The sequence below is a fragment of the Otolemur garnettii genome, unplaced genomic scaffold, assembly GCF_000181295.1.
Source record: "Otolemur garnettii isolate 467f Iridium unplaced genomic scaffold, OtoGar3 scaffold00024, whole genome shotgun sequence".
NCBI classification, from domain to species: domain Eukaryota; kingdom Metazoa; phylum Chordata; class Mammalia; order Primates; family Galagidae; genus Otolemur; species Otolemur garnettii.
In genome coordinates, this window is record NW_003852419.1 from 6,115,015 (window position 1) to 6,139,688 (window position 24,674).

The 24,674-nt window shown below is 39.3% G+C and overlaps 2 protein-coding genes across 2 annotated transcripts in view; one reads left to right on the top strand and one right to left on the bottom strand.

Moving 5' to 3' along the window:
- Positions 1–11,895, top strand: part of MSH6 (mutS homolog 6) — a 34,187-nt gene extending 22,292 nt beyond the window's left edge. Inside the window, exons 3-10 of the mRNA XM_003787899.3 lie at positions 994–1,160; positions 3,881–6,419; positions 8,430–8,695; positions 9,896–10,013; positions 10,495–10,584; positions 11,158–11,312; positions 11,391–11,590; positions 11,725–11,895. Coding sequence (XP_003787947.1) covers positions 994–1,160; positions 3,881–6,419; positions 8,430–8,695; positions 9,896–10,013; positions 10,495–10,584; positions 11,158–11,312; positions 11,391–11,590; positions 11,725–11,806 — 3,617 coding nt within the window. The 3' untranslated portion in view covers positions 11,807–11,895. The remainder of the gene's footprint in view (positions 1–993; positions 1,161–3,880; positions 6,420–8,429; positions 8,696–9,895; positions 10,014–10,494; positions 10,585–11,157; positions 11,313–11,390; positions 11,591–11,724) is intronic.
- Positions 11,862–24,674, bottom strand: part of FBXO11 (F-box protein 11) — a 50,626-nt gene continuing 37,813 nt past the window's right edge. Inside the window, exons 15-21 of the mRNA XM_023512064.1 lie at positions 20,230–20,306; positions 19,457–19,600; positions 15,847–15,957; positions 14,856–14,963; positions 13,875–13,983; positions 13,276–13,374; positions 11,862–13,191 (exon numbers count right to left, since the gene is read on the bottom strand). Coding sequence (XP_023367832.1) covers positions 13,062–13,191; positions 13,276–13,374; positions 13,875–13,983; positions 14,856–14,963; positions 15,847–15,957; positions 19,457–19,600; positions 20,230–20,306 — 778 coding nt within the window. The 3' untranslated portion in view covers positions 11,862–13,061. The remainder of the gene's footprint in view (positions 13,192–13,275; positions 13,375–13,874; positions 13,984–14,855; positions 14,964–15,846; positions 15,958–19,456; positions 19,601–20,229; positions 20,307–24,674) is intronic.

The window sequence follows — 24,674 nt, forward strand, 5'->3', positions numbered from 1 at the left end:
AGTAGGATGCCGGCCCCATATACCGAGGGTGGTGGGTTCAAACCCGCCCTGGCCAAACTGCAACAAAAAAATAGCTGGGCTTTGTGGTGGGCGCCTGTAGTCCTAGCTCCTTGGGAGGCTGAGGCAAGAGAATCACCTAAGCCCAAGAGCTGGAGGTTGCTGTGGGGTGTGTCATGGCACTCTACCCAGGATGACAAAGTGAGACTCTGTCTCTGGAAAAAAAAAAGTTGCTAATTCCATGGAAAATGATGTTGTCCTATTAGTTTTAGTATACTGAAAGAAGGAAATATAACGTTTTTAGATTTGCTAAATTTAAATAAATTAAGGTGTTTTACAATTATATTTGGGCAGAATAGAGACATTTCTTGTGATGCATGTTGGAAAATAACTGAATAATTTTATACCATTAGATTTGTGATCTTCTTTCTGTACTTTTTGCTCAGTGGATAGTTTAATGCAGCTGTGATATTTGAAATTTAAATTCATTTCATTATAATATTAAATGACAGTACTGAGTGTTTAGTTTTTGCCTTCCTGAAATAAGTTTTTAAGAAAGGTTCTTGGGCAGTGCCTGTGGCTCAAAGGACTAGGGCGCTGGCCCCATATGCCAGAGGTGGCAGGTTCAAACCCAGCCCCTGCCAAAAAAAATAAGAAAGGTTCTCAAAACAAACCCTTTTTACATCTCCTTCCTCCCTGGAAGAGGTATGCCCTACCTGTTTGGGGCTATAGTCATAAGTAATTAGAAGAGAGACTATAATAAATAGGTTCCAGTAGTCCCACAGAACAATTTCAAGGAAGTGAAATTGAAATTGGTGATTTCAGTTTCGCCGCTAGTTTTTCCCTGAGAATTCTCTCTTTGTAGATTGATCTATAGCAATAAAAGTAATGGGAAATTACAAATTATACTTGTTATTCTTGTTCATTAGGGCAAATGTTATAGGTTGAGTCAGCTATTCATCCAACAAGTTACTATTAATAAATACATCTTTCTAGGTTCGAAATCAAAGGAAGCCCAGAAGGGAGGTCATTTTTACAGTTCAAAGCCTGAAATACTCAGAGCAATGCAACGTGCCGACGAAGCCTTAAATAAAGACAAGGTTAAGAGGCTTGAATTGGCGGTGTGTGATGAGCCCTCAGAGCCAGAAGAGGAAGAGATGGAGGTGGGACATTGCAAAACATTCAGTTTTTAACTTCTGTTAGAAGGGTGATGGAAAAGAGGGTGTCTTAAAGTTATATTCTATTGTTAGAGGTGTGTATAGTATTTTAGCGCACACACACACACATAAGCATTCTTCTGGACTTCCCTGGATTACAGGTAACTTTTCCTGGATTGTAGTTAGATTACTTAGAAAAAAAAAAGTGCTAGGAATTGAGATTCTAAGTTCTTAAGCCTACTGGCAGAGTAAGCAAGAAGTAGTACCATTTGGTAAGAATCAGAAATATAGGGACAGTCTGGTATCAGTGCAGTCAGGCTCTGGAAACAGTCTAGTTTTATGCATTTAGTTCTAACACTTTTTGCTTTATGTTGCATTGGAGTCCCACCATGTCACCCTTGGTAGAGTGCCATGGTGTCACAGCTCACAGCAACCTCCAACTCTTGGGCTTAAGCGATTCTCTTGCCTCAGCCTCCCAAGTAGCTGGGAGTACAGGCACCTGCCACAACCCGGCTATTTTTTTTGTTGTTGTTGTTGTAGTTGTTATTATCGTTTTAGCAGGCTCTGGGCCGGGTTTGAACATGCCAGTGTTGGTATATGTGGCTGGCACTGTAACCACTGTGCTACGGATGCTGAGCCTTTTTTATTTATTTATTTATTTAGAGACAGAGTCTCCCTTTGTTGCCCTTGGTAGAGTGCCAGGGCCTCATAGCTCATTGCAGCCTCAAACTGTTAGGTTTGAGTGATCCTCTCGCCTCAGCCTTCCGAGTAGCTGGGAATATAGGAGCCTGCCACAATGCTTGGCTATTTTTTGGAGTTGGGGTCTCTTGCTCACTGAGGCTGGTAGAACTTATTCTTATATATGAGATAGGGAATAAACAAGTTAACATAGTGGGTTTTTTTTTTTTTTTTTGAGAAAGAGTCTCAAGCTTTCACCCTGGGTAGAGTGCAGTGGCTCACAGCAACCTCAAACTCTTGGGGTTAAGCCGTTCTCTTGCCTCCGCCTCTCAAGTAGCTGGGACTACGGGCGCCTGCCACATGACCCAGCTATTTTTTTTGTTGCAGTTTTCATTGTTGTTTTAGCTGGCCCAGGTTGGGTTCAAAACTGCCAGCCTTGTTGTATGTAGCCAGCGCCCTACCAACTGAGCTATGGGCGCAGCCCAATACAGTGGGTATTTTAATCTTTTTTTTTTTTTAAGGTTGAGACAAGGGATCATAACATCAATCAGAGGTTTAGAAACGGATGGTAACTACAGAGGTCATTTAGGCCGGTGGTTCTCAGCATTCCTAATGCTGTGATATATCTTCATTGTTACAAAGGGGTCGTGACCCACAGGTTGAGAACCCCTGATTGAGGCTAATACTGTTTTATACATGGAAGAAATCCAGAATAGGTAAAGGTGTGTGAGGCTGGAGATGAGTCAGGTGGTTTGTGAAAAAGCAAAAAGTAGAATCAGTAGAGATTGCTTACTGCTTTCTTACGCTGCAAGATATCATCTGGTATTTATGATATGTGGTCATGCTAACAGCTTTATCATTGTCCAATAGGATACAACTCCCATGATAGCAGTCGTTTAATCCTATAGTGTTGATACTGGTTTTAACTCCTCCCCACTCCCCAATTTTTTTTTTTTTTTTGAGACAGAGTCTCACTTTGTTGCCTTCAGAGTGCTGCAGTGTCCTATTTCACAGCAACCTCAAACTCTTTTTTTTTTTTTTTTTTGAGACAGCGCCTCAAAGCTATCCCCCTGGGTAGAGTGCCGTGGCTTCACAGCTCACAGCAACCTCCAACTCCTGGGCTCAAGTGAGTCTCCTGCCTCAGCCTCCCAAGTAGCTGGGACCACAGGCACCCACCACAACGCCTGGCTATTTTTTGGTTGCAGCTGTCATTGTTGTTTGGTGGGTCTGGGCTGGATTCGAACCTGCCACCTTAGGTGTATGTGGCTGGCGCCTTAGCCACTTGAGCCACAGGCACGTGCCACAAGGCCCGGCTATTTTTACACACAGGGTCTCACTCTTCCTCAGGCTGGTCTCCAACCTGTGAGGTCTAATGTTTTTGAGAAAGAGTTTTACTATGTTGCCCTCGGTAGAGTGCCATGGCATCAAAGTTCACAACATCCTTAAAGTCTTAGGCTTATGAGCTTGTCTTGCATCAGCCTCCCAAGTAGCTGGGACTATAGGTGCCCACCACAATTTTCAGCTTTTCTGTTGTTGTTGCAGTTGTCATTGCTGTTTAGCTGGTCTAGGCCGGGTTTGAGCCTGCCAGCCTTATGTGGCCGGCACCATAACCAGTGTGCTACAGGTGCTGAGCCGAGACAGTTGTTTTAATGTTTAGGTGAAACTGAAATTGATATTCCTTGAGAGAGAAAAGTTTCTTATTTTTGGAGGTGAGTTCTTGGTATATGGAGTTGTAGCATACTGAGATTTCACAGGAAGACAGAACTTAACTTATGATGAGATAAGTTGAAAATGTGTTTAACTCATCTAACCCTGCTGAACATCATAGCTTAACTTTGCCTACCTCAGACATGCTCAGAACACTTACATTAACATTTAGTTTACGCAAATCCGGTTTCATAATACATTTACTGAATATCTCATGTAATTTATTGAATATTGTACTGAAAATGAAATATAACACCATAAAATTAAAAAATAAGTCAAAACTGTACTATAATTTTCTCAATTTTGCTATGATTTTAAAATACTTTTTCCTTGCCTGGCAGGTAGGCACAACTTATGTATCAGATAAGAGTGAAGAAGATAAAGAAATAGAGAGTGAAGAGGAAGTCCGGCCTAAGACGCAAGGATCTAGGCGAAGTAGCCGCCAAATAAAAAAACTAAGGGTCATATCAGACTCTGAGAGTGACATTGGTGGCTCTGATGTGGAGTTCAAACCAGATGCTAAGGAGGAAGGAAGCAGTGATGAAATAAGCAGTGGAGTGGGTGATAGTGAGAGTGAAGGCCTGGACAGCCCTGTCAAAGTTGCTCGCAAGCGTAAGAGAATGATAACAGGAAATGGCTCTCATAAAAGGAAAGGTTCAAGGAAGGAAATGCCCTCCACCAAGCGAGCAACTGGTATTTCATCAGAAACCAAGAGTACTTTGAGTGCTTTCTCTGCTCCTCAAAATTCTGAATCTCAAGCCCACGTTAGTGGAGGAGGTGATGACAGCAGTCGCCCCACTATCTGGTATCACGAAACTTTAGAGTGGCTTAAAAAGGAAAAGAGAAGAGATGAGCACAGGAGGCGGCCTGATCACCCTGATTTTGATGCATCTACACTTTATGTGCCTGAGGATTTTCTTAATTCTTGTACTCCTGGGATGAGGAAGTGGTGGCAGATTAAGTCTCAGAACTTTGATTTAGTCATCTTTTATAAGGTTGGGAAGTTTTATGAATTATACCACATGGATGCTCTGATTGGGGTCAATGAACTGGGGCTGGTATTCATGAAAGGCAACTGGGCCCATTCTGGTTTTCCTGAAATTGCATTTGGCCGTTATTCAGATTCCCTGGTTCAGAAGGGTTATAAAGTAGCACGAGTGGAGCAGACTGAGACTCCAGAAATGATGGAGGCACGATGCCGAAAGATGGCACATATATCTAAGCATGATAAAGTGGTGAGGAGGGAGATCTGTAGAGTCATTACCAAGGGTACACAGACCTACAGTGTGCTAGAAGGCGATCCCTCTGAGGACTACAGTAAGTATCTTCTGAGCCTCAAAGAAAAAGAGGATTCTTCTGGCCACACTCGCATATATGGTGTATGCTTTGTTGATACTTCACTAGGAAAGTTTTTCATAGGTCAGTTTTCAGATGATCGCCACTGTTCCAGATTTAGGACTCTAGTGGCACACTATCCTCCAGTACAAGTCTTGTTTGAGAAAGGAAATCTCTCAGTAGAAACTAAGACAGTTCTGAAGGGTTCATTATCCTCTTCTCTTCAGGAAGGTCTGACACCAGGCTCCCAATTTTGGGATGCATGCAAAACTTTGAGAATTCTCCTTGAGGAAGGATATTTTAGGGAAAAGCTAAGTGAAGATAGTGGGGTTATGTTACCCCAAGTGCTTAAAGATATGACTTCAGAGTCTGATTCCATTGGGTTGACACCAGGAGAGAAGAGTGAATTGGCCCTCTCTGCTCTAGGTGGTTGTGTCTTCTACCTCAAAAAATGCCTTATTGATCAGGAGCTTTTATCAATGGCTAATTTTGAAGAATATTTCCCTTTGGATTCTGACATAGTCAGTGCTACAAGTCCTGGTGCTATCTTCATGAAAGCCAATCAACGAATGGTGCTAGATGCAGTGACCTTAAATAACTTGGAGATTTTTCAGAATGGAACAAATGGTTCTACTGAAGGGACCTTGCTAGAGAGAGTTGATACTTGCCATACTCCCTTTGGTAAGCGGCTCCTGAAGCAATGGCTTTGTGCCCCACTCTGTAGTCCTTACGCTATCAGTGATCGTCTGGATGCCATAGAAGACCTCATGGCTTTCCCTGACAAAATCTCAGAAGTTGTAGACCTTCTAAAGAAGCTTCCAGATCTTGAGAGGCTACTGAGTAAAATTCATAATGTTGGATCTCCTATGAAGAGTCAGAACCACCCAGATAGCAGGGCAATAATGTACGAAGAAACTACATATAGCAAAAAAAAGATTATTGATTTTCTTTCTGCTTTGGAAGGATTCAAGGTGGTATGTAAAATTAAAGATATTATGGAAGAAGTTGTCGATGATTTTAAATCTAAAATCCTTAAGCAGATCATTACTTTGAAGACAAAAAGTTCTCAAGGCCATTTTCCTGATCTAACTGTAGAACTTAACCGATGGGATACAGCCTTTGATCATGAAAAGGCTAGAAAGACTGGACTGATTACTCCCAAAGCAGGGTTTGACTCTGATTATGACCAAGCTCTAGCTGATATAAGAGAAAATGAGCAGAGCCTCCTAGAATACCTAGAGAAACAGCGCAATCGAATTGGCTGTAGGACCATAGTTTATTGGGGGATTGGTAGGAACCGGTACCAGCTGGAAATTCCAGAGAATTTCACCACTCGTAATTTGCCTGAAGAGTATGAATTGAAATCTACCAAGAAGGGATGTAAACGATACTGGACCAAAACCATTGAGAAGAAGTTGGCTGATCTGATAAATGCTGAAGAACGGAGAGATGTATCCTTGAAGGACTGCATGCGGCGGCTGTTCTATAACTTTGACAAAAATTACAAGGACTGGCAGTCAGCTGTAGAATGTATGGCTGTATTGGGTAAGATTGAACAAGCTTGTTTCTCTGACTTTGATTAATAATGTCCCAGCTGCACATCCCTAAACATAACAAGGTATATACATGTATTTTTTGAGATGGAATCTCACTGTGTTGCCCTTGGTAGAGTGCTGTGGTGTCACAGTTCATAGCATCTTCAAACTCTTGGGCTTTAGCGATTCTCTTGCCTTAGCTTCCCAAGTAGCTGGGACTACTGGCGCTGGCCATTTTTTTTCTGTTGGAGTTGTTTAGCTGGCCTGGGCTGGGTAAGAACCCGCCAACTCCAGTATATGTGGCCAGCACCAAGTGGCCAAGCCAACAAGGTATATTTGACATACATGTACAAACTTGCTTCCTTGCTAGACAAAATAACTAGGTTGCCAACAGCAATTTAAATTATTCCCTTAAAACTTGATCATGAAAAGGCTCAAAAACTTGGGTTTTAATAATTGAACAAAAGATGAATTTTCAAGACAATAGTACATGAGACAAACATGTTAGATCAAATTTTATTTTTAACTGAATTTTTCAGTATTCAATAAATAGTGTGGTTTTCTTTTTCCCTTTGGAAGAACATTTCATTCTGTTGCCCAGGCTAGAGTGCCATGGCCTCAGCCTAGCTCACAGCAACCTCAAACTCCTGGATCCAGGTAATCTCCTGCCTCAGCCTCCCAAGTAGCAGGGATTCCAGCTGCCCACCATATACACCCAGCTAATTTTTCTATTTTTAGTAGAGATGAGATCTTGTTTTGCTTAGGCTGGTCTTGAAATCATGAGCTCATGGGATCCTCCTGCCCCAGCCTCCCAGAGTGCTGGGATTATAGGTGTGAGCTGATACACACCTTTAAAGTGCTTTTTGTACACTAATGTCTTGATCCATCTTTTTTAGTTTTATTATTACCAATCTTTGTATTTTTCTATTTTCTATTTCATTGAATCCATTTGTATACACATTTCAAAATAATCTTTTCCTTTTTCTCTTTAGCTAAATAAACTGTCACACATTCTTTTCTGCAGGTTTTTGTTTTTTTGAGATAGTTTCATTCTGTCACTGTATAGTGCTATGGTGTTATTGTAGCTCACAGCAACCTCAAACTTTTGGGTTCAAGTGATCCTCTTGATCCAGCCTTCCAAGTATGGGATGACAGGCACGTAGCCACCATGCCTGGCTAGTTTTCTATAAATGATTTTTAAAGCCCTGATTTATGCATTTATAATTTGCCAACGTTTTCGGCTTCATAAATAATTTCCTTTTTCTTTAAATGTCATGACCAACATATCTGGAGTCTTCGCTGTTTTACAGTTAAAAGTTTGTAACACTAAGCTATTATTTTTTTTTTTTTGAGAGTCTCACTATGTAGCCCTTGGTAGAGGCCATTCCGTCACAGCTCACAGCAACCTGAAACTCCTGGGCTTAGGCGATTCCCTTGCCTCAGTCTCCCAAGTAGCTGGGATTATTAGGCATCTGCCACAACACCCGGCTATTTTTGTTGTTGTTGTTGTAGTTGTCATTGTTGTTTAGCAGGCCCAGGCTGGGTTTGAACCCACCAGCCTTGGTGTATGTGGCCAGCGCCATAACCACTGTGCTATGGGAGCCAAGCCACACGAAGCTATTTTTTTTTTCCACAAAGCTGTTTTGATCCAAACACAATTATGTAATAGAATGGTACTTCTGTTTCAGTGTGCAGCACCTGGTAACTAGATTATTTGAAGTTCTTCCTCAGCACAGGTGTTCAAAATCAATTTATCTTCCTTTCAAGATGGTTTTAATATCAAGTGTGTCAATTCTCAGAACACTGTTTTTCCCAAGAAGTATCAGCTCCAGAATTGTATCAAAAAAGAGGGAATAAGTATTGTCTCTTTGCCATATCTAGCTGGCACCTCTCTGGTCCAAAAGTTAGAGGCTACGTAAGTCCTTTAAGGGGAGAGATCTTTGGACTAAACTGAAAGCTGCTTCTTATTTCATTATAAGTGTTAAAAAGACATTATCCACCTCATTTTATTTTCTAACAGATGTCTTACTGTGCCTGACTAACTATAGTCGAGGAGGTGATGGTCCTATGTGTCGCCCAGTAATTTTGTTGCCAGAAGACACTGCCCCCTTCTTAGAACTTAAAGGCTCACGCCACCCTTGCATCATGAAGACCTTTTTTGGAGATGATTTTATTCCTAATGACATTCTGATAGGCTGTGAGGAAGAGGAGGAGGAAAATGGCAAAGCCTATTGTGTGCTCGTTACTGGACCAAATATGGGGGGCAAGTCTACACTCATGAGACAGGTAACTTATCCTTGAGGTTTTGTTTCCTTACAAGGTTCTATTATTGCAAAGTTATTTTTAACACTAGGAATGAATATATTACATATTTAGGACATTTTCCAAACAGCACAGTTACCTAAAATTCAGTTAATGACTCAATTAGGAAGCAAGGAGAGACTACTTGTGTTATGAAACTGAGAATCTTATTTACCTCACCATTAATGGAGCATGTATCTCTGCTTAATATTAAGGAGGAGTGAATGATAAAAAGGGGAGGGAGGCCATTGACTTGACTGAATTTTCTCAAGTGAGTGTACTCATAATGAACAAAATTAACAAAGGGTATATGTAAGAAAAGATGAAATGTTGCACATTTGTTCCTAAATGAAATTAATTTGTAGAAGCCCTTCTTATAAAAGACCTATGGTAGACTTAGGTAAAAAGCAATAAAAAGTTTATGACCCATAGCTACTTTTGAGAACTACTTGTAGGGATGACATGATGGCCTTTTTGATAAATAAAATATTTAGCCTTTATACCAAGGGTTGGCCAGCCACACAGCTTAAAACAAAAAAATATAAAAATCATTTGTTTTGTTTTTTGGGATGGAGCCTCAAGCTATCCCCCTGGATAGAGTGCCATGGCATCACGCTCACAGCAAACTCCAACTCCTGGGCTCAAGCGAGTCTCCTGCCTCAGCCTCCCAAGTAGCTGGGACTACAGGTGCCCTCCACAACGCCTGGCCATTTTTTGGTTGCAGCCATCATTGTTGTTTGGCGGGCCCAGGCTGGGGATTCGAACCCGCCACCTTAGGTGTATGTGACTGGCACCTTAGCCGCTTGAGCCACAGGCGCCGAGCCGGTTTTTATATTTTTTATAATTTTCCAGGAAAAACCAGGTAGTGTTTGCTGACTCCCTACACCATATTTTCACCTAATTCATTAACCAGAGAGAGGCAGAATAATGTATGCAGTGGTTTGCAGCCTTTTTTTTCCTTCTTTAAATCACTTTAAGAATGTAGATTCATTTGATTTGGTTTTAGGCATCAGTTTTAAAGAGCTAGGTGATCTACTCTGTAGCTAGAGGATGTTTTGAAGGCGAGTTACGCCCTACCCCTCGTATTTTTCTCAGCTTCACTTTCTCCATCTTAGCAATGGGTTTAAGAATAAACCTTTCTTTTTAATCCCAGTTTTAAAAGACCTTTTCCTCCCTCATTCACAGGCTGGCTTATTAGCTGTAATGGCCCAAATGGGTTGTTATGTACCTGCTGAAGTGTGTAGGCTCACACCGATTGATAGAGTGTTTACTAGACTTGGTGCTTCAGATAGAATAATGTCAGGTGAGTTCCCACCCCCCCCACCCTCCGCAAGGCTTTATTATGCAACAATTCATTTAGAAGTGATAGACGTTTGCCTCTTGAGCCACTTCAATTTGATGTTTGATTTTTCTGGTGTTACATAAAAGCCAATTACTTCAGATATTTAAAAACATCACTTTTATTTATTTTTTTTGGTAGAGACAGAGTCTCTATTGCCTTCGGTAGAATGCTGTGGTATCACACAGCAACCTCAAACTCTTGGGCTTAAGCGATTCTCTTGCCTTAGCCTCCTGAGTAGCTGGGACTATAGGTGCCTGCCAAAATGCCCAGCTATTTTTTGTTGCAGTTTGGCCAGGGCCGGGTTTGAACCCACCACCCTTGGTATATGGGGCTGGCTCACTTGAGCCACCTAAGGTTTAATTTTTTGTATTACTGTGTAGCTCATGATAGATTAAGTAATGATTTGCAAAATGGTCATCGTTTTTCATTTTTTTCTTTTTAGGTGAAAGCACATTTTTTGTTGAATTGAGTGAAACTGCCAGCATACTTAAGCATGCAACAGCACATTCTCTGGTGCTAGTGGATGAATTAGGTGAGACATTTGAAGGCTGTCTTTAAAGAAAAAAATATATATATTGCTCAAGCTGGAGTCCAGTAGCCTTAATCATAGCTCATTGTAACCTTGAACTCCTAGGCTATTCAGTATCTCAAAGTGTTGCTAGTATAGACGTGAGCCACCATGTCCAGCTTGAAGGCTATCTTAAATATATTGGTACAAAGAACTATTTTTCTGGAGGATTATCTGAAGGACATCTAAATATGAATGTCTTTATAGAGCATGTACTCAGTGTTGTGGCATAGACCCACAGGTGGGGATAAAAGATATGAAAGATTTTTAATTTTTTAATTGATTATTAAGGCTGATTAAAGCCCTAATACAGAGAAAACCTAACAGGAAGTTTCTAAACTTGAGCAGTACTCTCAAAGAAACCCCACTCCCTTAGGGCTTTTAAGCAGACTCACTTAGGTCTTAATGATTTGCTTTTGGGTGTATTATTAATGTTACTTTCCTATCCTTTTTTTGTTTTGTTTTATTTTGCATCATTTTTGGTATAAAAGGCAGATTGTATACAGCATACAATCTATGCATATTTTACTTTCACAGGAAGAGGTACTGCAACATTTGATGGGACAGCAATAGCAAGTGCAGTTGTTAAAGAACTTGCTGAGACTATAAAGTGTCGTACATTGTTCTCTACCCACTACCATTCATTAGTGGAAGATTATTCTCAAAACGTTGCTGTGCGCCTAGGACATATGGTATGTACAAATTATTTATTTGAAAGCTCTGTTTCTTGAGGAAATCAAGTTGCTAGCATATGAACATTTTTCTTTAAGGCATGCATGGTGGAGAATGAATGTGAAGATCCCAGTCAGGAGACTATTACTTTCCTCTATAAATTCATTAAGGGAGCTTGTCCTAAAAGCTATGGCTTTAACGCAGCAAGGCTTGCTAATCTTCCAGAAGAAGTTATTCAAAAGGGACATAGAAAAGCAAGAGAATTTGAGAAGATGAATCAGTCACTACGATTATTTCGGTAATTATAATGGGATGATCCCATAGCTTTTAATACTTAAATTTAAGTTTTCTGGGAAAACATTGAACAAGGACAGGGGAATGATGCATCATAAAAAGCAAAAAAAAAATTTTTTTTTTTTTTTTAATTTTAAGGGAAGTTTGCCTGGCCAGTGAAAGGAAAACTGTAGATGCTGAAGCTGTCCATAAGTTGCTGACTTTGATTAAGGAATTATAGACTACATTGGAAGCTTTGAGTTGACTTTTGACAAAGGTGGTGAATTCAGACAACATTATGATCTAATAAACTTTATTTTTTAAAAATGACCATTTTTCCATTTTCTTTCTAGGAAATTAAACCCTTTTAATTCTTATCTACCTTCTACATAATGGTTATTGAATATTCCACAATATATTAAGTCTAGATGTTATGGTACATGCATACACTTTCAGGCTGTTTTATACCCACTGTCACCAATACACATAAATGGGGGAGGAAAAGCTATGAAACTGTATAGGGCTGTATATATACTTGTCTCAGCTTAATGCAGGAAATTGTTTTAATTTCCAGCAGTTTTGTCTAAACTGTTCAAAAAAAAAAAACTATGAACAGAGTTCAAATACAGGACTGTTTTGAAGAGACTTTCTAAAGTGTACTTTAAAACATAGTAGTTTTTACCTTTCACAAAACTGAGTTACAAGAATACTTTTGTTTTACAGTGCATCCCTTCCTAGGAAGTCTCATTAAAACACTCACTTTTTCTAGGGGTGGTTTTGAATGCTGCACAGGGAAGGGAAGGAAATAATAGACTTAACTTTTCTTAAAGGATACCAGAAACATTGCTGGATATAATTTAAGATTAGTGTTTTCTCTTTCATAGAAAGAACGTACATACTGGGACATGAGTACAGTTACAGCAAGTCTAGGTGTGCTAACAAAACAGGGCACATTCAAGTACAATAAGATTTTGCTTGAAATTAAAAACAAACTACATGAGATTAAAGCATTAAAATCATATTTCTCAATCTGAATACATGTTTTAAAAAAATCAAAAGAAATGCAGAAGTGCTAGCTCACATTTTTACCATATTACAAAAGCAATTGGTACCCATGTCCATAAAGGCAGCAACAAAGCTGCTTGTCTATTGAAGATTACTACTGCAAATTGGACTGCATTCAATGCTAGTTGTAAAAACACCAGCTTTTTTCAGAAGTTGGTATCTGTACAAAATTGCAGCTTATTTTTCTTCACTTTTGTCCCTTCAAAAGTCTTTACACAGTAATGCTAAAACACCCAGCTTTGAGATCCTGAGTCATTATATTGCCACTTTCTTTTTGGTAGCTTGAGCTTCATAGTGTCAACTGACCTTGTGTATCCATTTTTAATACAGTCTCTTCCTGTAGCATGGGCAAATATTTTAAATCTTCTTCCAAAAAAATGTTTTAAGTTATGATGTTAGAATGGCAGGACTTTATTCTTTAGGGAAGGAATTCAGTTGTGCTGCAATGTATTAGATTCTATAGGTGGAGCAGAGTCATATAGTGTATCTGTATCATGTGTAGGCTCACCAGCTAATGTACAAGGATTAGACAGTGTTCCAGCACCACAGTCACAGAAAAACCTAAAGCAAAATGAAAACCCAAAAATTAGGAAAGTGATGGGGAAAAGAAAAAAGGGTAACATAGCAAGCAAGTGTGCTACATACCTATCATGTCTAATAAATTCTACATCATGTCCCTGATGGCACTTCTTAATGCAGTTCACGCATATGGCATTTCGATCTGTGGTGTTACAAGTGTGACATCTAAAAAGCAAAAGCTCATGTTACTTTTCTCAAATATGTTATTAATTAAAAATATTGCATTACGTTTCTAAGAGGATAAAAACTGAACATTTTGGTGGCTCCAGCCCAGATTAATTCTGAAAAGGAACTTCAACAGGATAAAAGTTAATTTCCTATCATGTGTCTTCTAAGGAAAAGGAATGATTTTGTAAGTTATAGAAAGGCAATTTAAACTTTCAGTTTAAAAAAAGGTACAAGTCTCTGCGACAAATCAGTTTTGGGGAAAAGTGAGTCAAAACTGTCTCGTGATTGAACACTTAGAGCTTTACTGTGAAACTCTTAAGAAAATGATACTGACATCAGTTACTGCAATATTGCATTTTTACATATTCATGGTTGTAAACACAAGATTCTCAAGTATACCAATTATAGATCCCAATATCAAAAATTACAGAATTTTCAGCATTTTGGAAATCACTATGTTCCCCTTTTCAGGATTGAGAAATAATTTAGAAATATACCTGTAGAAATCATGCATGGGGTAGCTGGTATAACTTGATATTTTATATAAACATTGGCCTCTACTAACAGCCTTTTCTATGGCATCTTGATTGTTCATTATTTTGTTATCTGTAAAGAAAAAGTAAAAAACTATAGGATTATCCTAAGAGAGGAGCCACTATTATTAAGAGCTTTAAACGAAGCTAACCAATAAAGTAGTAATTCTAAGAAAACAGCTTAGAAATTAATTTTTCCTTGTGCAGGATATTCCCAACTCGTCAACTGTCGTTTCCTTCAGAACAGTTTAATTATAATTATTACTACTATTAGGGCCGGGTTTGAACCCGCCACCTCCGGTATATGGGGCTGGTGCCCTACTCCTTTGAGCCACAGGTGCTGCCTGTTCTCCTTTTTTTTTTTTTGAGACAGAGCCTCAAGCTCTGTCTATCCCCCTGGGTAGAGTGCTGTGACATCATAGCTCACAGCAACCTCCAACTCCTGGGCTCAAGCAAGTCTCCTGCCTCAGCCTCCCAAGTAGCTGGGACCACAGGCGCCTGCCACAACACCTGGCTATTTCTTGGTTGCAGCCGCCATTGTTATTTTGGCAGGCCCGGGCCGGATTTGAACCCGCCACCTTAGGTGTACGTGGCTGGCGCATTAGCTACTTCAGCCACCTGAGCCACAGGCGTCTAGCCCTGTTTTTGAAGTCTTAATTTGTCACCCTTGGTAGAGTGCTGTAGCATCACAGCTCATAACAACCTCCAGCCCTTGGGCTTAGGTGATTCTCTCCTGAGGAGCCAGAACTATAGGCACCTGCCACAATGCCCAGCTATTTTTTTTTTTTTGTTGCGGTTTGGTCAGGTTCTAACCTGCTACCCTTGGTACAGGGGCCAGTGCCCTACTCACTGAACTGTAGGTGCCACCCTAGTTTTCTTAATTTTAAACAATGGCTTCTGGTTCATAGCATCTTTTATATATTTATAGAAAGAATGGCAACATACCTTTCATTGTCACATTAACACCAGATGCTAAAAATAAGCCTCCAAATCGGTTGTTAAAAATCTGATTGCCTTCTAGTGTTGCAGTTGCATGATTTGTAATTTCAATACCTGAAGTAAAATTTACAAACAAGTAGATGTATGACTTTATGCTGTTAAAAGAAACCTGAAATCAGCAAATATAGTAAACTGGTTCTTAATGTGCAAAGAATAAAATGCAAGTATGAGTCACTGACAGTAACATTCACTTCACTGTTAACTGTCCACTATCCTTGCTAAAGATATAGTTGGTTCCTAACTTCTATTATAACATGTGCAAAATTTTGTTGCAAACTATGCAGAGGGAGATAGTGACCCAAAATATGTTCACATGAAGAAAAAAGGAATTTCATTCTAATGTATATGTGTGTATATTACACACACACAGTTTTTTTTGTTTTTTTTTTTGAGACAATGATGTTGCCTTGGGTAGAGTGTTGTGATGTCACAGTTCACAGCAACCCCCAACTCTTGGGCTTAAGTGATTCTCTTGCTTCAGCCTCCCTCCCGAGTAGCTCCGACTACAGGTGCCTGCCACAACGCCTGGCTATTTTTGTGGTTGCAGTTGTCTTGTTGCTTGGCAGGCCTGGGCTGGGCTGGAACCTGCCAGTTTGGGTATTTTGGCCAGCGCCCTACTCACTGAGCTACAGGCACCAAGCCTACTAATACGTTTTTTAAGCATCCCTGTGAAATGAGCAATTCAATTTGTCTATATTCCTAATGGTAGTAATAAAAGTGTAATTATTCCAATTAGTGTTTTGTAATTACAATTAAATGGATTAGTACTTCTCTTAGAACTATGGCTTAGAATGAAAGACTCCAGAACTTGATTAGGTGCCCTCATAAGTAATAGCAAATACACAGGCATTCAAGTTAGTAACCACAAGAGAACTCATATACCCCACATCAAACGTTTTACAGAAACAAATGCCATAGATAAACAGAAAACACAAACCTGCAGCAAATCCATCAAATATTCTGTTTTTCCTTAAGATCGGATGACTATTAGTGCTGATGAGAACACCTGCTTGAGCATTCCTGAAAATATCATTTTCTTCAAGGAGACCTATAATAAAATATTTCCTTAGATTAAGGCTAATGCATATAACAAACCTTACTAGACTTTCTAGTGACAGGTTTTCTTTTAGTTTCTTATTAACTGCACTGTAAAATTCACAGGACTATATATTTTTTTCAGCCAAAACCAGTTTATTAGAGATTAAAAGTTTAACAAAAAATTTGCTAAAATGACAGATCAGAGCATTCTATCCAATAAAATGAAATTTCCATGATGGTAGGGACCATGTCTAAATTTACTCACTGTATCCCCAGTACATGGTACAAAGTTAATTCTCAATGTTGCTGAATTAAAATTAATTCCTTGGAAATATTTCTACAATCTTTGCACCTTTTCTTTTCTCTCTTCAGGCAAGCAAGCCCTAACTCATTTCTGGCCTTTTTACTATAATCATACCCTGATCAGTATTCTCTCTATCATACCCTTTCTCTGCTTTCCAACAACTGAGTTTTTTTAAAAACCAATTTGCCATGTAAAGCCTCTCGGAATATTCTCCAAATCTACTTGTCTTAGTATAGACATTACTTGTTTGCCACGCTATACATTTTTTTTTTTTTATTAGAGTCCCACTTTGTTGCCCTCAGAGTGCTATGATGTCACAGCTCACAGCAACCTCAAATCCCTAGGCTCAAGTGATTCTCTTGCCTCATCCTCCCAAGTAGTTGGGACTACGGGCACCCAGCAAAATGCCCGGCTATTTTTAGAGGTGAGGTCTCACTCTGCCTAGGGTTTGTTTTGAACTTGTGAACTCAGGCAATCCACCTGCCTCTGCCTCCCAAGTGCTGGGATTGCAGGTGTGAGCTGCCATGCTGGGCTTTATGCTATACATTTTTATCCCTATTGCCTTTTGGAAAGTTCTGTACTCTTCTTTCCTAATGTCACTTCCTCTGGGAGGTTTTCAGCTTTCCTCCGTCTGGCAGTGTTTAACTATTTATTTATTTGAGATAAGAGTCTCACTTTGCCGCCCCTTAGTAGAGTGCTATGTCATCATAGCTCCCAGTGACCTCAAACTCTGACTCAAGCCATTCTCTTGCCTCAGCCTCCCAAGTAACTGGTACTGTATCTGCCTGCCACAATGTCTAGCTATTTTTAGAGATGGGGGGTCTTGCTCTTGCTGTCTTGAACTCTTAAGCTCAAGCAACCCATCTGCCTCAGTCTCCCAGAGTGCTAGGATTACAGGCATGAGCCACCTTGCCTAGCCTTTTAACAATGATTAGAGTGGGCTAAAGAATCAGACTTCAGGCCTTCAGAAACTGGCCCCACCATGTACTTCATCTTATTACTAATTTTTTTTTTTTTGCACTCTTTGGTGGGGTTGGGTTTGAACCCGCCACCTTCGGCATATGGGGCCAGCGCCCTACTCCTTTGAGCCACAGGTACCGCCCACCCTCATCATCTTAGTGGGCAATACTTACCTCTGCTTCCTCATCTGTAAAATGGGACATAATAGCACCTACCACATAGTGTCACCATGAGGACTGAATGCATTAATACATTTAAATACACAGTACTAAATAAGTATTATCTAATATCCTATAAAACATACTTAAACCTCTATAAAACCTATTTACATATAATGAATTGCTTTTGTGCTAGCATTTCTCTGCTCCCTAAAGATGTGAGACATGTTTTTCTGTAGTCATTTGACTTGCCTGATATTTTACAGTACTGACCTCTAAATTCCTTTCCTTGGAAGACAGGGTAAAATCTCTCCAAAATGACTCAGAGACTTCCTGAGATTTTCTTTCTTCTGTTCACTTTTTGATATTAAAATTTTCATGTTTGATTGCTATCTCTTGCCCTCTACACGTTCTCTGGGTACAACTATAAATATATGCAGCTGCTCATTCTTAAATCTGTTTCTTTAGTTTAGGGTAACTTGGATTATCTCAAGGATTCAAAATCCTTAAAACTGACCAGTTCTTCCTATATTCCTTACCTCAGTGAAAGGTACCACCCAGCAAATTACCTGAATGAGAATTCTGAGCACCATATTTCAGTCTTCTTCCCACCTATGTGACCCAGTTCTGTTTGGTTCTGTCTTTTTTTAACATCATTAACATGTGCCTCCTGCTTTTTCCACTCTTCTCACTTTAGTTCGGGCTCTCATTATTTCTTGCCTAGACTATTCCATGTCCTTGTCTCAAATCATGCTGCTGCTAAGATGGAGTTTAAATTTCTTATTTTCACGCAGATAGCCTTGCTCCTTCTGGCCTCAACTTTTAGTACCCCTTGCCTTACTAAACCACTTTCAGTTTCCTTTCAATTTTTGTTTACAGTGTCCATTAGATTATATGTTTTATGGATGTTGTACTGGTTTATTTACCATCTGTATCATAGTGGCTGGCATAGGGGTGTTCAATCTGTATGTAAAACAACAAATAGAAGTGAAATAACATCTGGGATGGCCTGTTTACCCCCATCGCCAATTTACCAGCAAACATCTACTTTTTTTTTTTTTTTTTTGAGACAGAGCCTTACTTTGTCACCTCTGGTACAGTGCTGTAGCATCATAGCTCACAGCAACCTCAGACTCTTGGGCTCTAGTGATTCTCTTGCCTCAGCCTCCCAAGTAGCTGAGACTACAGGCTCCTGCCACAATGCCCAGCTATTTTTAGCTCACTCTTTCTTGCTCAGGCTGGTTTCCACCGGCCTCAGGTCCAGAGTGCTAGGATTACAGGCATGAGCCACTGCGCCCGGCCCATCTACTTGGTTTTTCAATACACAGCTCAAGGGGGGGGCTGACTGTATGAACCTTTTCTCAACACCTTGCAAACAAAACTAACCATTCTGTATTGTGTATCATCACTGTATCTTGTAAAGACTCCTATCAGAAACATGTCACTTTATTGAATTACTGGAGTGTAAGCTCCTTGAGAGTCTGTCATTAATGGAATCATCACTGTAGACATGTTGGGTTACTGACACTTTAGGAACAGTGATAAATTTGCATTTCATATTCTCCCCCAGTCTATGAACATATGGATTTGCAAGGGGCAAGCAGTGTGGAACTTTAGCCTCAATGTAAAAGTTGACCTTTATGGATACCAAACCAGGTACATCTTGGCTTCACTAATTCCATTCTCCAACAAACACAGTTGAAAACAGTTACAAAAATAATACCCATTTACTACAGACATGTATAGGTATTTACAGACCAATTAATTTCTCACAGCTAGTTCTATAACTTGACTTTCAAATTTATTATAATCACATCACTATTGTGAATAATAAAAGGTTCAGAGAAAGAATGTAAACAAATTCTGCTATCTTAAAAAGCCTTAACAACTTGGTAGAGTCAAGGTGGCTACAAAAGGAAAAGCAGTGTAAACATTTATCTCTTTTAACTCTAGGCACTAATCTAAACCATCTCAACTTGATAAAGATTCACTCAACTCATGTTAGTTGGCAATATCATTGATCATTAAAGATATGGAAGAATAATGGAAAACTGGATTTTTCACTAATGCAAAATTAACAACAATACCTCGACCCCCATTAAATATACAGATGCCACCATCTCTTCCATCATGGATTTTATTTCTTCTTAGTGTAGGATTACTGTCTGTCTTAATCCAGACGCCAGCCATTGCATTGTCAAATATTTCATTGTCTTCTATACAGCCTAGACCTATAAATGCAAAAATTTAGGTTATGTTATTTAGAGGTTTTTGTTTTTGTTCTGAGACAGAGTCTCACCAATGTTGCCCTCAGTAGAGTGCAATGGCATCACAGCTCACAGCAACTCTTGGGCTTAAAGAGATTCTCTTGCCTCACCCTCCCAAGTAGCTGGGACTACAGGCATCCACCACAATGCCTGGCTTTTTTTGGTTGCAGTTGTCAAGTCCAGCTCATGTTGGGGATCAAACCTATCAGCTCAGTGTATGTGGCCAGCACCCTACTCACTTAGCTATGGGCCTGAGCCTGTGTTTTGTTTTTGAGACAGTGTCTTGGCTTGCTGCCCAAGCTGGAGTACAATGACATGATCATAGTTCACTGCAGCCCTAAACTAACTCAGACAATCCTCCTGCCTCAGTCTGCTAAGTAACTGGGATTACAGGCAAATGACACCATGCGCCAGCTTATTTTTTGTAGAGACAGGTCTTTCTATATTACCCAGGATGGCCTCAAACTCTTGAGCTAAAGCAATCCTCCCACCTCAGCCTCCCAAAGTGATTATAGGAGTGAGCCACCATATCTGGCTAGAAGGTATTTCCAAAGTGTATTAACATAGAGAAAGAGATGACAGATCAAACATACCAGAATTATAAACTAGAATTCCACCATTCTGTCCTCCCCAGATTTTGTTGCGTCTAATTTTGGGGTTGCTTCCAGTCCTATGGATGAGATAGAAAGTAGTACCATTTCAATAATTTCTATTCCCATATCCCCACATTACATGAAGTAATAGTAGAGAAATCCACATTAACATAGTAAAGAGTTTTTTAATTGTTTAACCCAGGACTTCCCATGAATCCTTTGCTACAGATATTACCACAGTTTCCTAATATGTACACTAAACTGAGGGGGATTAAATGACTTTCATTAGTATTACATATTCTTATACGTAGAATGGAGGCAGGCATACCTCAGAGATATATGTATTGCTGGTTTGGTTTCAGACTACCAAAATAAAATACAAATCGCAATAAAGAAGAGTCACACATTTTCTTGGTTCCCCAGTACATACAAGTATAAAAGTTATGTTTATACTAAAGTCTACTAAGCACGTGAGAACACAGTTTCTAAAAATACAATGTAATTGTCATTAATTGTCCTCATATCAAAGCTGAATACATAGGATTCATGCTTCTCCATTCCTGTGATGCTTCACTAAGAATAATGTGTTCCACCTCCATCCAGGTTAATACAAATGCTGCAGCTGCAAAATGTCCATTTTTTAAAAAATGGCTTAATAGTATTCCATGGTATACATATACCACAGCTTGCCAATCCGTTCCTGGGTTGAGGGGCATTTAGGCTGTTTCCACATTTTAGCAACTGTAAATTGAGCTGCGATAAACAGTCTAGTACTAGTGTCTTTATAATAAAAGGGTTTTTATCCTTCTGGATAGATGCCCAGTACTGGGATTGCAGGATCAAAGGGGAGGTCTAGGTCTAGGTCTTTGATATGAAAACAATGACACGGTGGGGCATGGGGAAAGGGGACAGCAGGCAGAGAGAGAAGGAAGGCGGGGGTAAGGGAAAGGAAAAAAAAATAAAAATAGTGACTAATTCTCATATAAATTGGATTTAATTTTGACCAAAGTACATTACTTAAACATTAATTTTTAATTCAACTTGTTAATAGGATAGTAAGTTATTTAGGATACTGCATCCTCATTTATAAGTGAAATATGTTTGTAATTTCTCTATGTAATAATATATTTTTTCCAATTTTAGTATTAAGTGTATCCAGATGAAGTAGAATGATTTTGAAGCATTTCTTCTTTTTCTATTGTCTATAAGATTTGGCATGATATATTTTTTGAAATTATCTTTTATTTTTACTTATAAATATTAGCTGTCTATTTTTTGAGACTTTGGGAAAAAAATACTAAGAAGTAGTTAACTGATGACTCCATACTGAACCTCAGAGTCAAAGCATTCTATGATAAACATACTCTTATCTGACAATGTGAATGTTACTCTTTTGTATTATTATAATTGCTCGATAAAAAAATAAAAATACAATGTACATAATTAAAAGCAGTTTATGGCTAAAAGATTTTAATGATCGTGTGAGCTTTCAGGGAGTCATACTTGTTTAGCTGGTGGAGGATCTTGCCTTGGTGTTGATGGTTACTGACTAAGGTGGTAGAGTCTGCCATGTCAAAGTCTGCCACGTCAATAGACTTTTTTTTTTTTTTTTTTTTTGAGACAGAGCCTCAAGCTGTTGCCCTGGGTAGAGTGCAATCGCTTCATAGCTCACAGCAACCTCCAACTCCTGGGCTCAAGTGAGTCTCCTGCCTCTACCTCCCATGTAGCTGGAACTACAGGTGCCCGCCACAACGCCCAGCTATTTTTTGGTTGCAGCCGTCATTGTTGTTTGTGGGCTGGGCTGGATTCAAACCTGCCAGCTCAGGTGTACGTGGCTGGCGCCTTAGCTGCTTGAGCCACAGGCACCGAGCCAATAGACTTCTTTCATGAAAGATTTCTGTATACCACACAGGCTGTTTGGTAGCATTTTACCAACAGTAAAACTATTTTCAGAATTGTAGTCAATCTTTTCCCAATACTGCTGCTGCCTTTATCAACTTGGTTTATATAACACTGTAAATCCTTTGTTGTTCACAGCATCTTCTCCAGGAACATATTACATCCCAGGAAACCACTCTCTTTGTTCATCAGTAGGAAGCAACTCCTTATCTATTCAAGTTTATTATGAAATTGCAGCAGGCTCTACTTCTAATTCCAGTTCTCTTGCTATTTCTACATTTGTAGTTACTTTCTCCACTGAAGTCCTGAACCCCTCAAAGTCATCCATGAGTGTGAGAATCAACTTCTCCCAAACAACTGTTAATGCTGATACTCTAACCACCTCTCATGTATCACAATTTCCCTTCCAAGAGACAAGGTCTTGCTTTGTCACCCAGGTGAGTATAGAGCCATGATCATAGCTCACTGCAATGTCCAACTCCAGGTCTCAAGTGATCCTCCCACCTCAGGAGAGTACCTAAGACTACAGACACATGCCACTACCCCTGGCTAATTAAAAAAATTTTTTTTTGTAGAGACAGGGTCTCACAAAATGTTGCCCAGGCTGTTCTCAAACTCATGGGCTCAAGTGATCCTCCCACTGTGGCCTCCTAAAGTGCTAGAATAATACCACTGTGCTCAGCTACAAATGTTCTTAATGGCATCTGGAATGGTAAATCTTTTCCAAAGATTTTCAATTTATTTTGCTCATATCCATCAGAGGAATCATTATGGCAACCACTCCTGCTTTACAAAAAGTATTTCTTAAAAAGATCTGAAAGTTGAAATTAGTCCTTCGGTGGAATGGAGAATGGAGAATGTGAGAACACCAAACTCTCTGTATGTCTCCATCAGAATTCTTAGATGACCTGGTGCACTGTCTGTAAGTAATATCTTAGGCCTGGCGTGGTGGTTCACACCTATAATCCTAGCACTCTTGGAGACTGAGGTAGGTGGATTACTTGAGCTAGACACCAGCCTAAGCAAAGGAAAGACCCCTATCTCTACTAGTAACAGAAAAACTAGCTGGGTGTTGTGGCTCATGTCTTTAGTTCCAGCTACTGGGGAGGTGAGGCAAAGGATTGCTCAAGCCCAAGAGTTTGAGGTTGCTGTGAGCTATGATGATGCCACAGAAGTCTACCCATGGCAACAAAATGAGACTATAAAAAAAAAAACAAACAAAAAAACTTCTTTTTTAAAGGAAATCTTTTTTTCCTATGAGCAGTTCTCAACACTCAACAATAGGCTTAAAATATTTAATAAACCATACTATAAACAGATATGCTGTAACCCATGGTTTATTTTTCATTTCAAGAACACAGGCAGAGAAGAGTTAAGGGTCCTAGGATTTTCAGACTGATAAATAAGCCTTAGCTTCAACTTAATGTCATCAGCTACATTATCCTGTATCAAAAGTCAGCCTGCTCTTGAAACTTTGAAAACAGGCATTGACTTCTCTAGCTATGAAAGTCCTAGTTATTTACATTGAAAATCTGTTGTTTAGTGTAACCACCTTCATTAATTAGGTGTATTCCTGGCCTTCACAGAGTTGAAAAGAGTTAAGTCTTATTTTGTATTAGGCTTTGGCTTAAAAGAAGATTGTGACTGGTTTGATCCTCTATTCAGATCACTCAAACTGTCTCCAGATGAGCAATAAGGTTGTTTTGCTTTCTTATTCATGTGTTCACTGTAACAGATTTTTTAAATTTCAGAATATTATAGGGGTATACATACTTTAGTTACATAATTAGCTTTTGTACATTTCAAGTCAAAGTTATAAATGTGCCCTTCACCCAGAATGTGTGCACTATACTCATTAGATGTGAATTAACCCAATCCTTCCTCCCTCCTCCCACCTACTTGGTTCCCACTGAGTTTTATTTCTAAGTACTGACTGATCAATTGCAATTTAGTATTGAGTATATTGAGTATATGTTATGTTTGTTTTTCCCTTCTAGCCATACTTTGCTTACAAGAATGGTTTCCAGTTCCATTCACACTGTCACAAAAGTTACTACATCGCTTTTTTGTTGTTGTTGTTGTTATGGCTGAGTAGTACTCCATGGCATACATACACAGAGAGAAAAAGAACACTTACACTCTGTTGGTGGGACTGCAAGCAAGTATAACCTCTATGGAAAGTAGTATGGAGAGACCTCAAAGAACTCAAAGTAGACTTACCCTTTGATATAGCAATCCCACTACTAATTACTTAAAAAAAAAAAAAAAGATATTTTATAAAAAGACACTTGCACTCGAATGTTTATAGCAGCACAATTCACAATTGCAAAGATGTGGAAACAACCCAAGTGCCCATCAATACATGAGTGAATTAATAAAATGGTATGTGTATAGCATGGAATACTTCTCAGTCATTAAAAAAATGGAGTAATTTCCTTCAAGAATTTTTCCTTTGCATTCACAACTTGGCTAACTGGTGTAAGACATCTAATGTTTCATCCTATTTCAAGCTGTGACATGCACTCCTCATTAAGCTTAATCCTTTC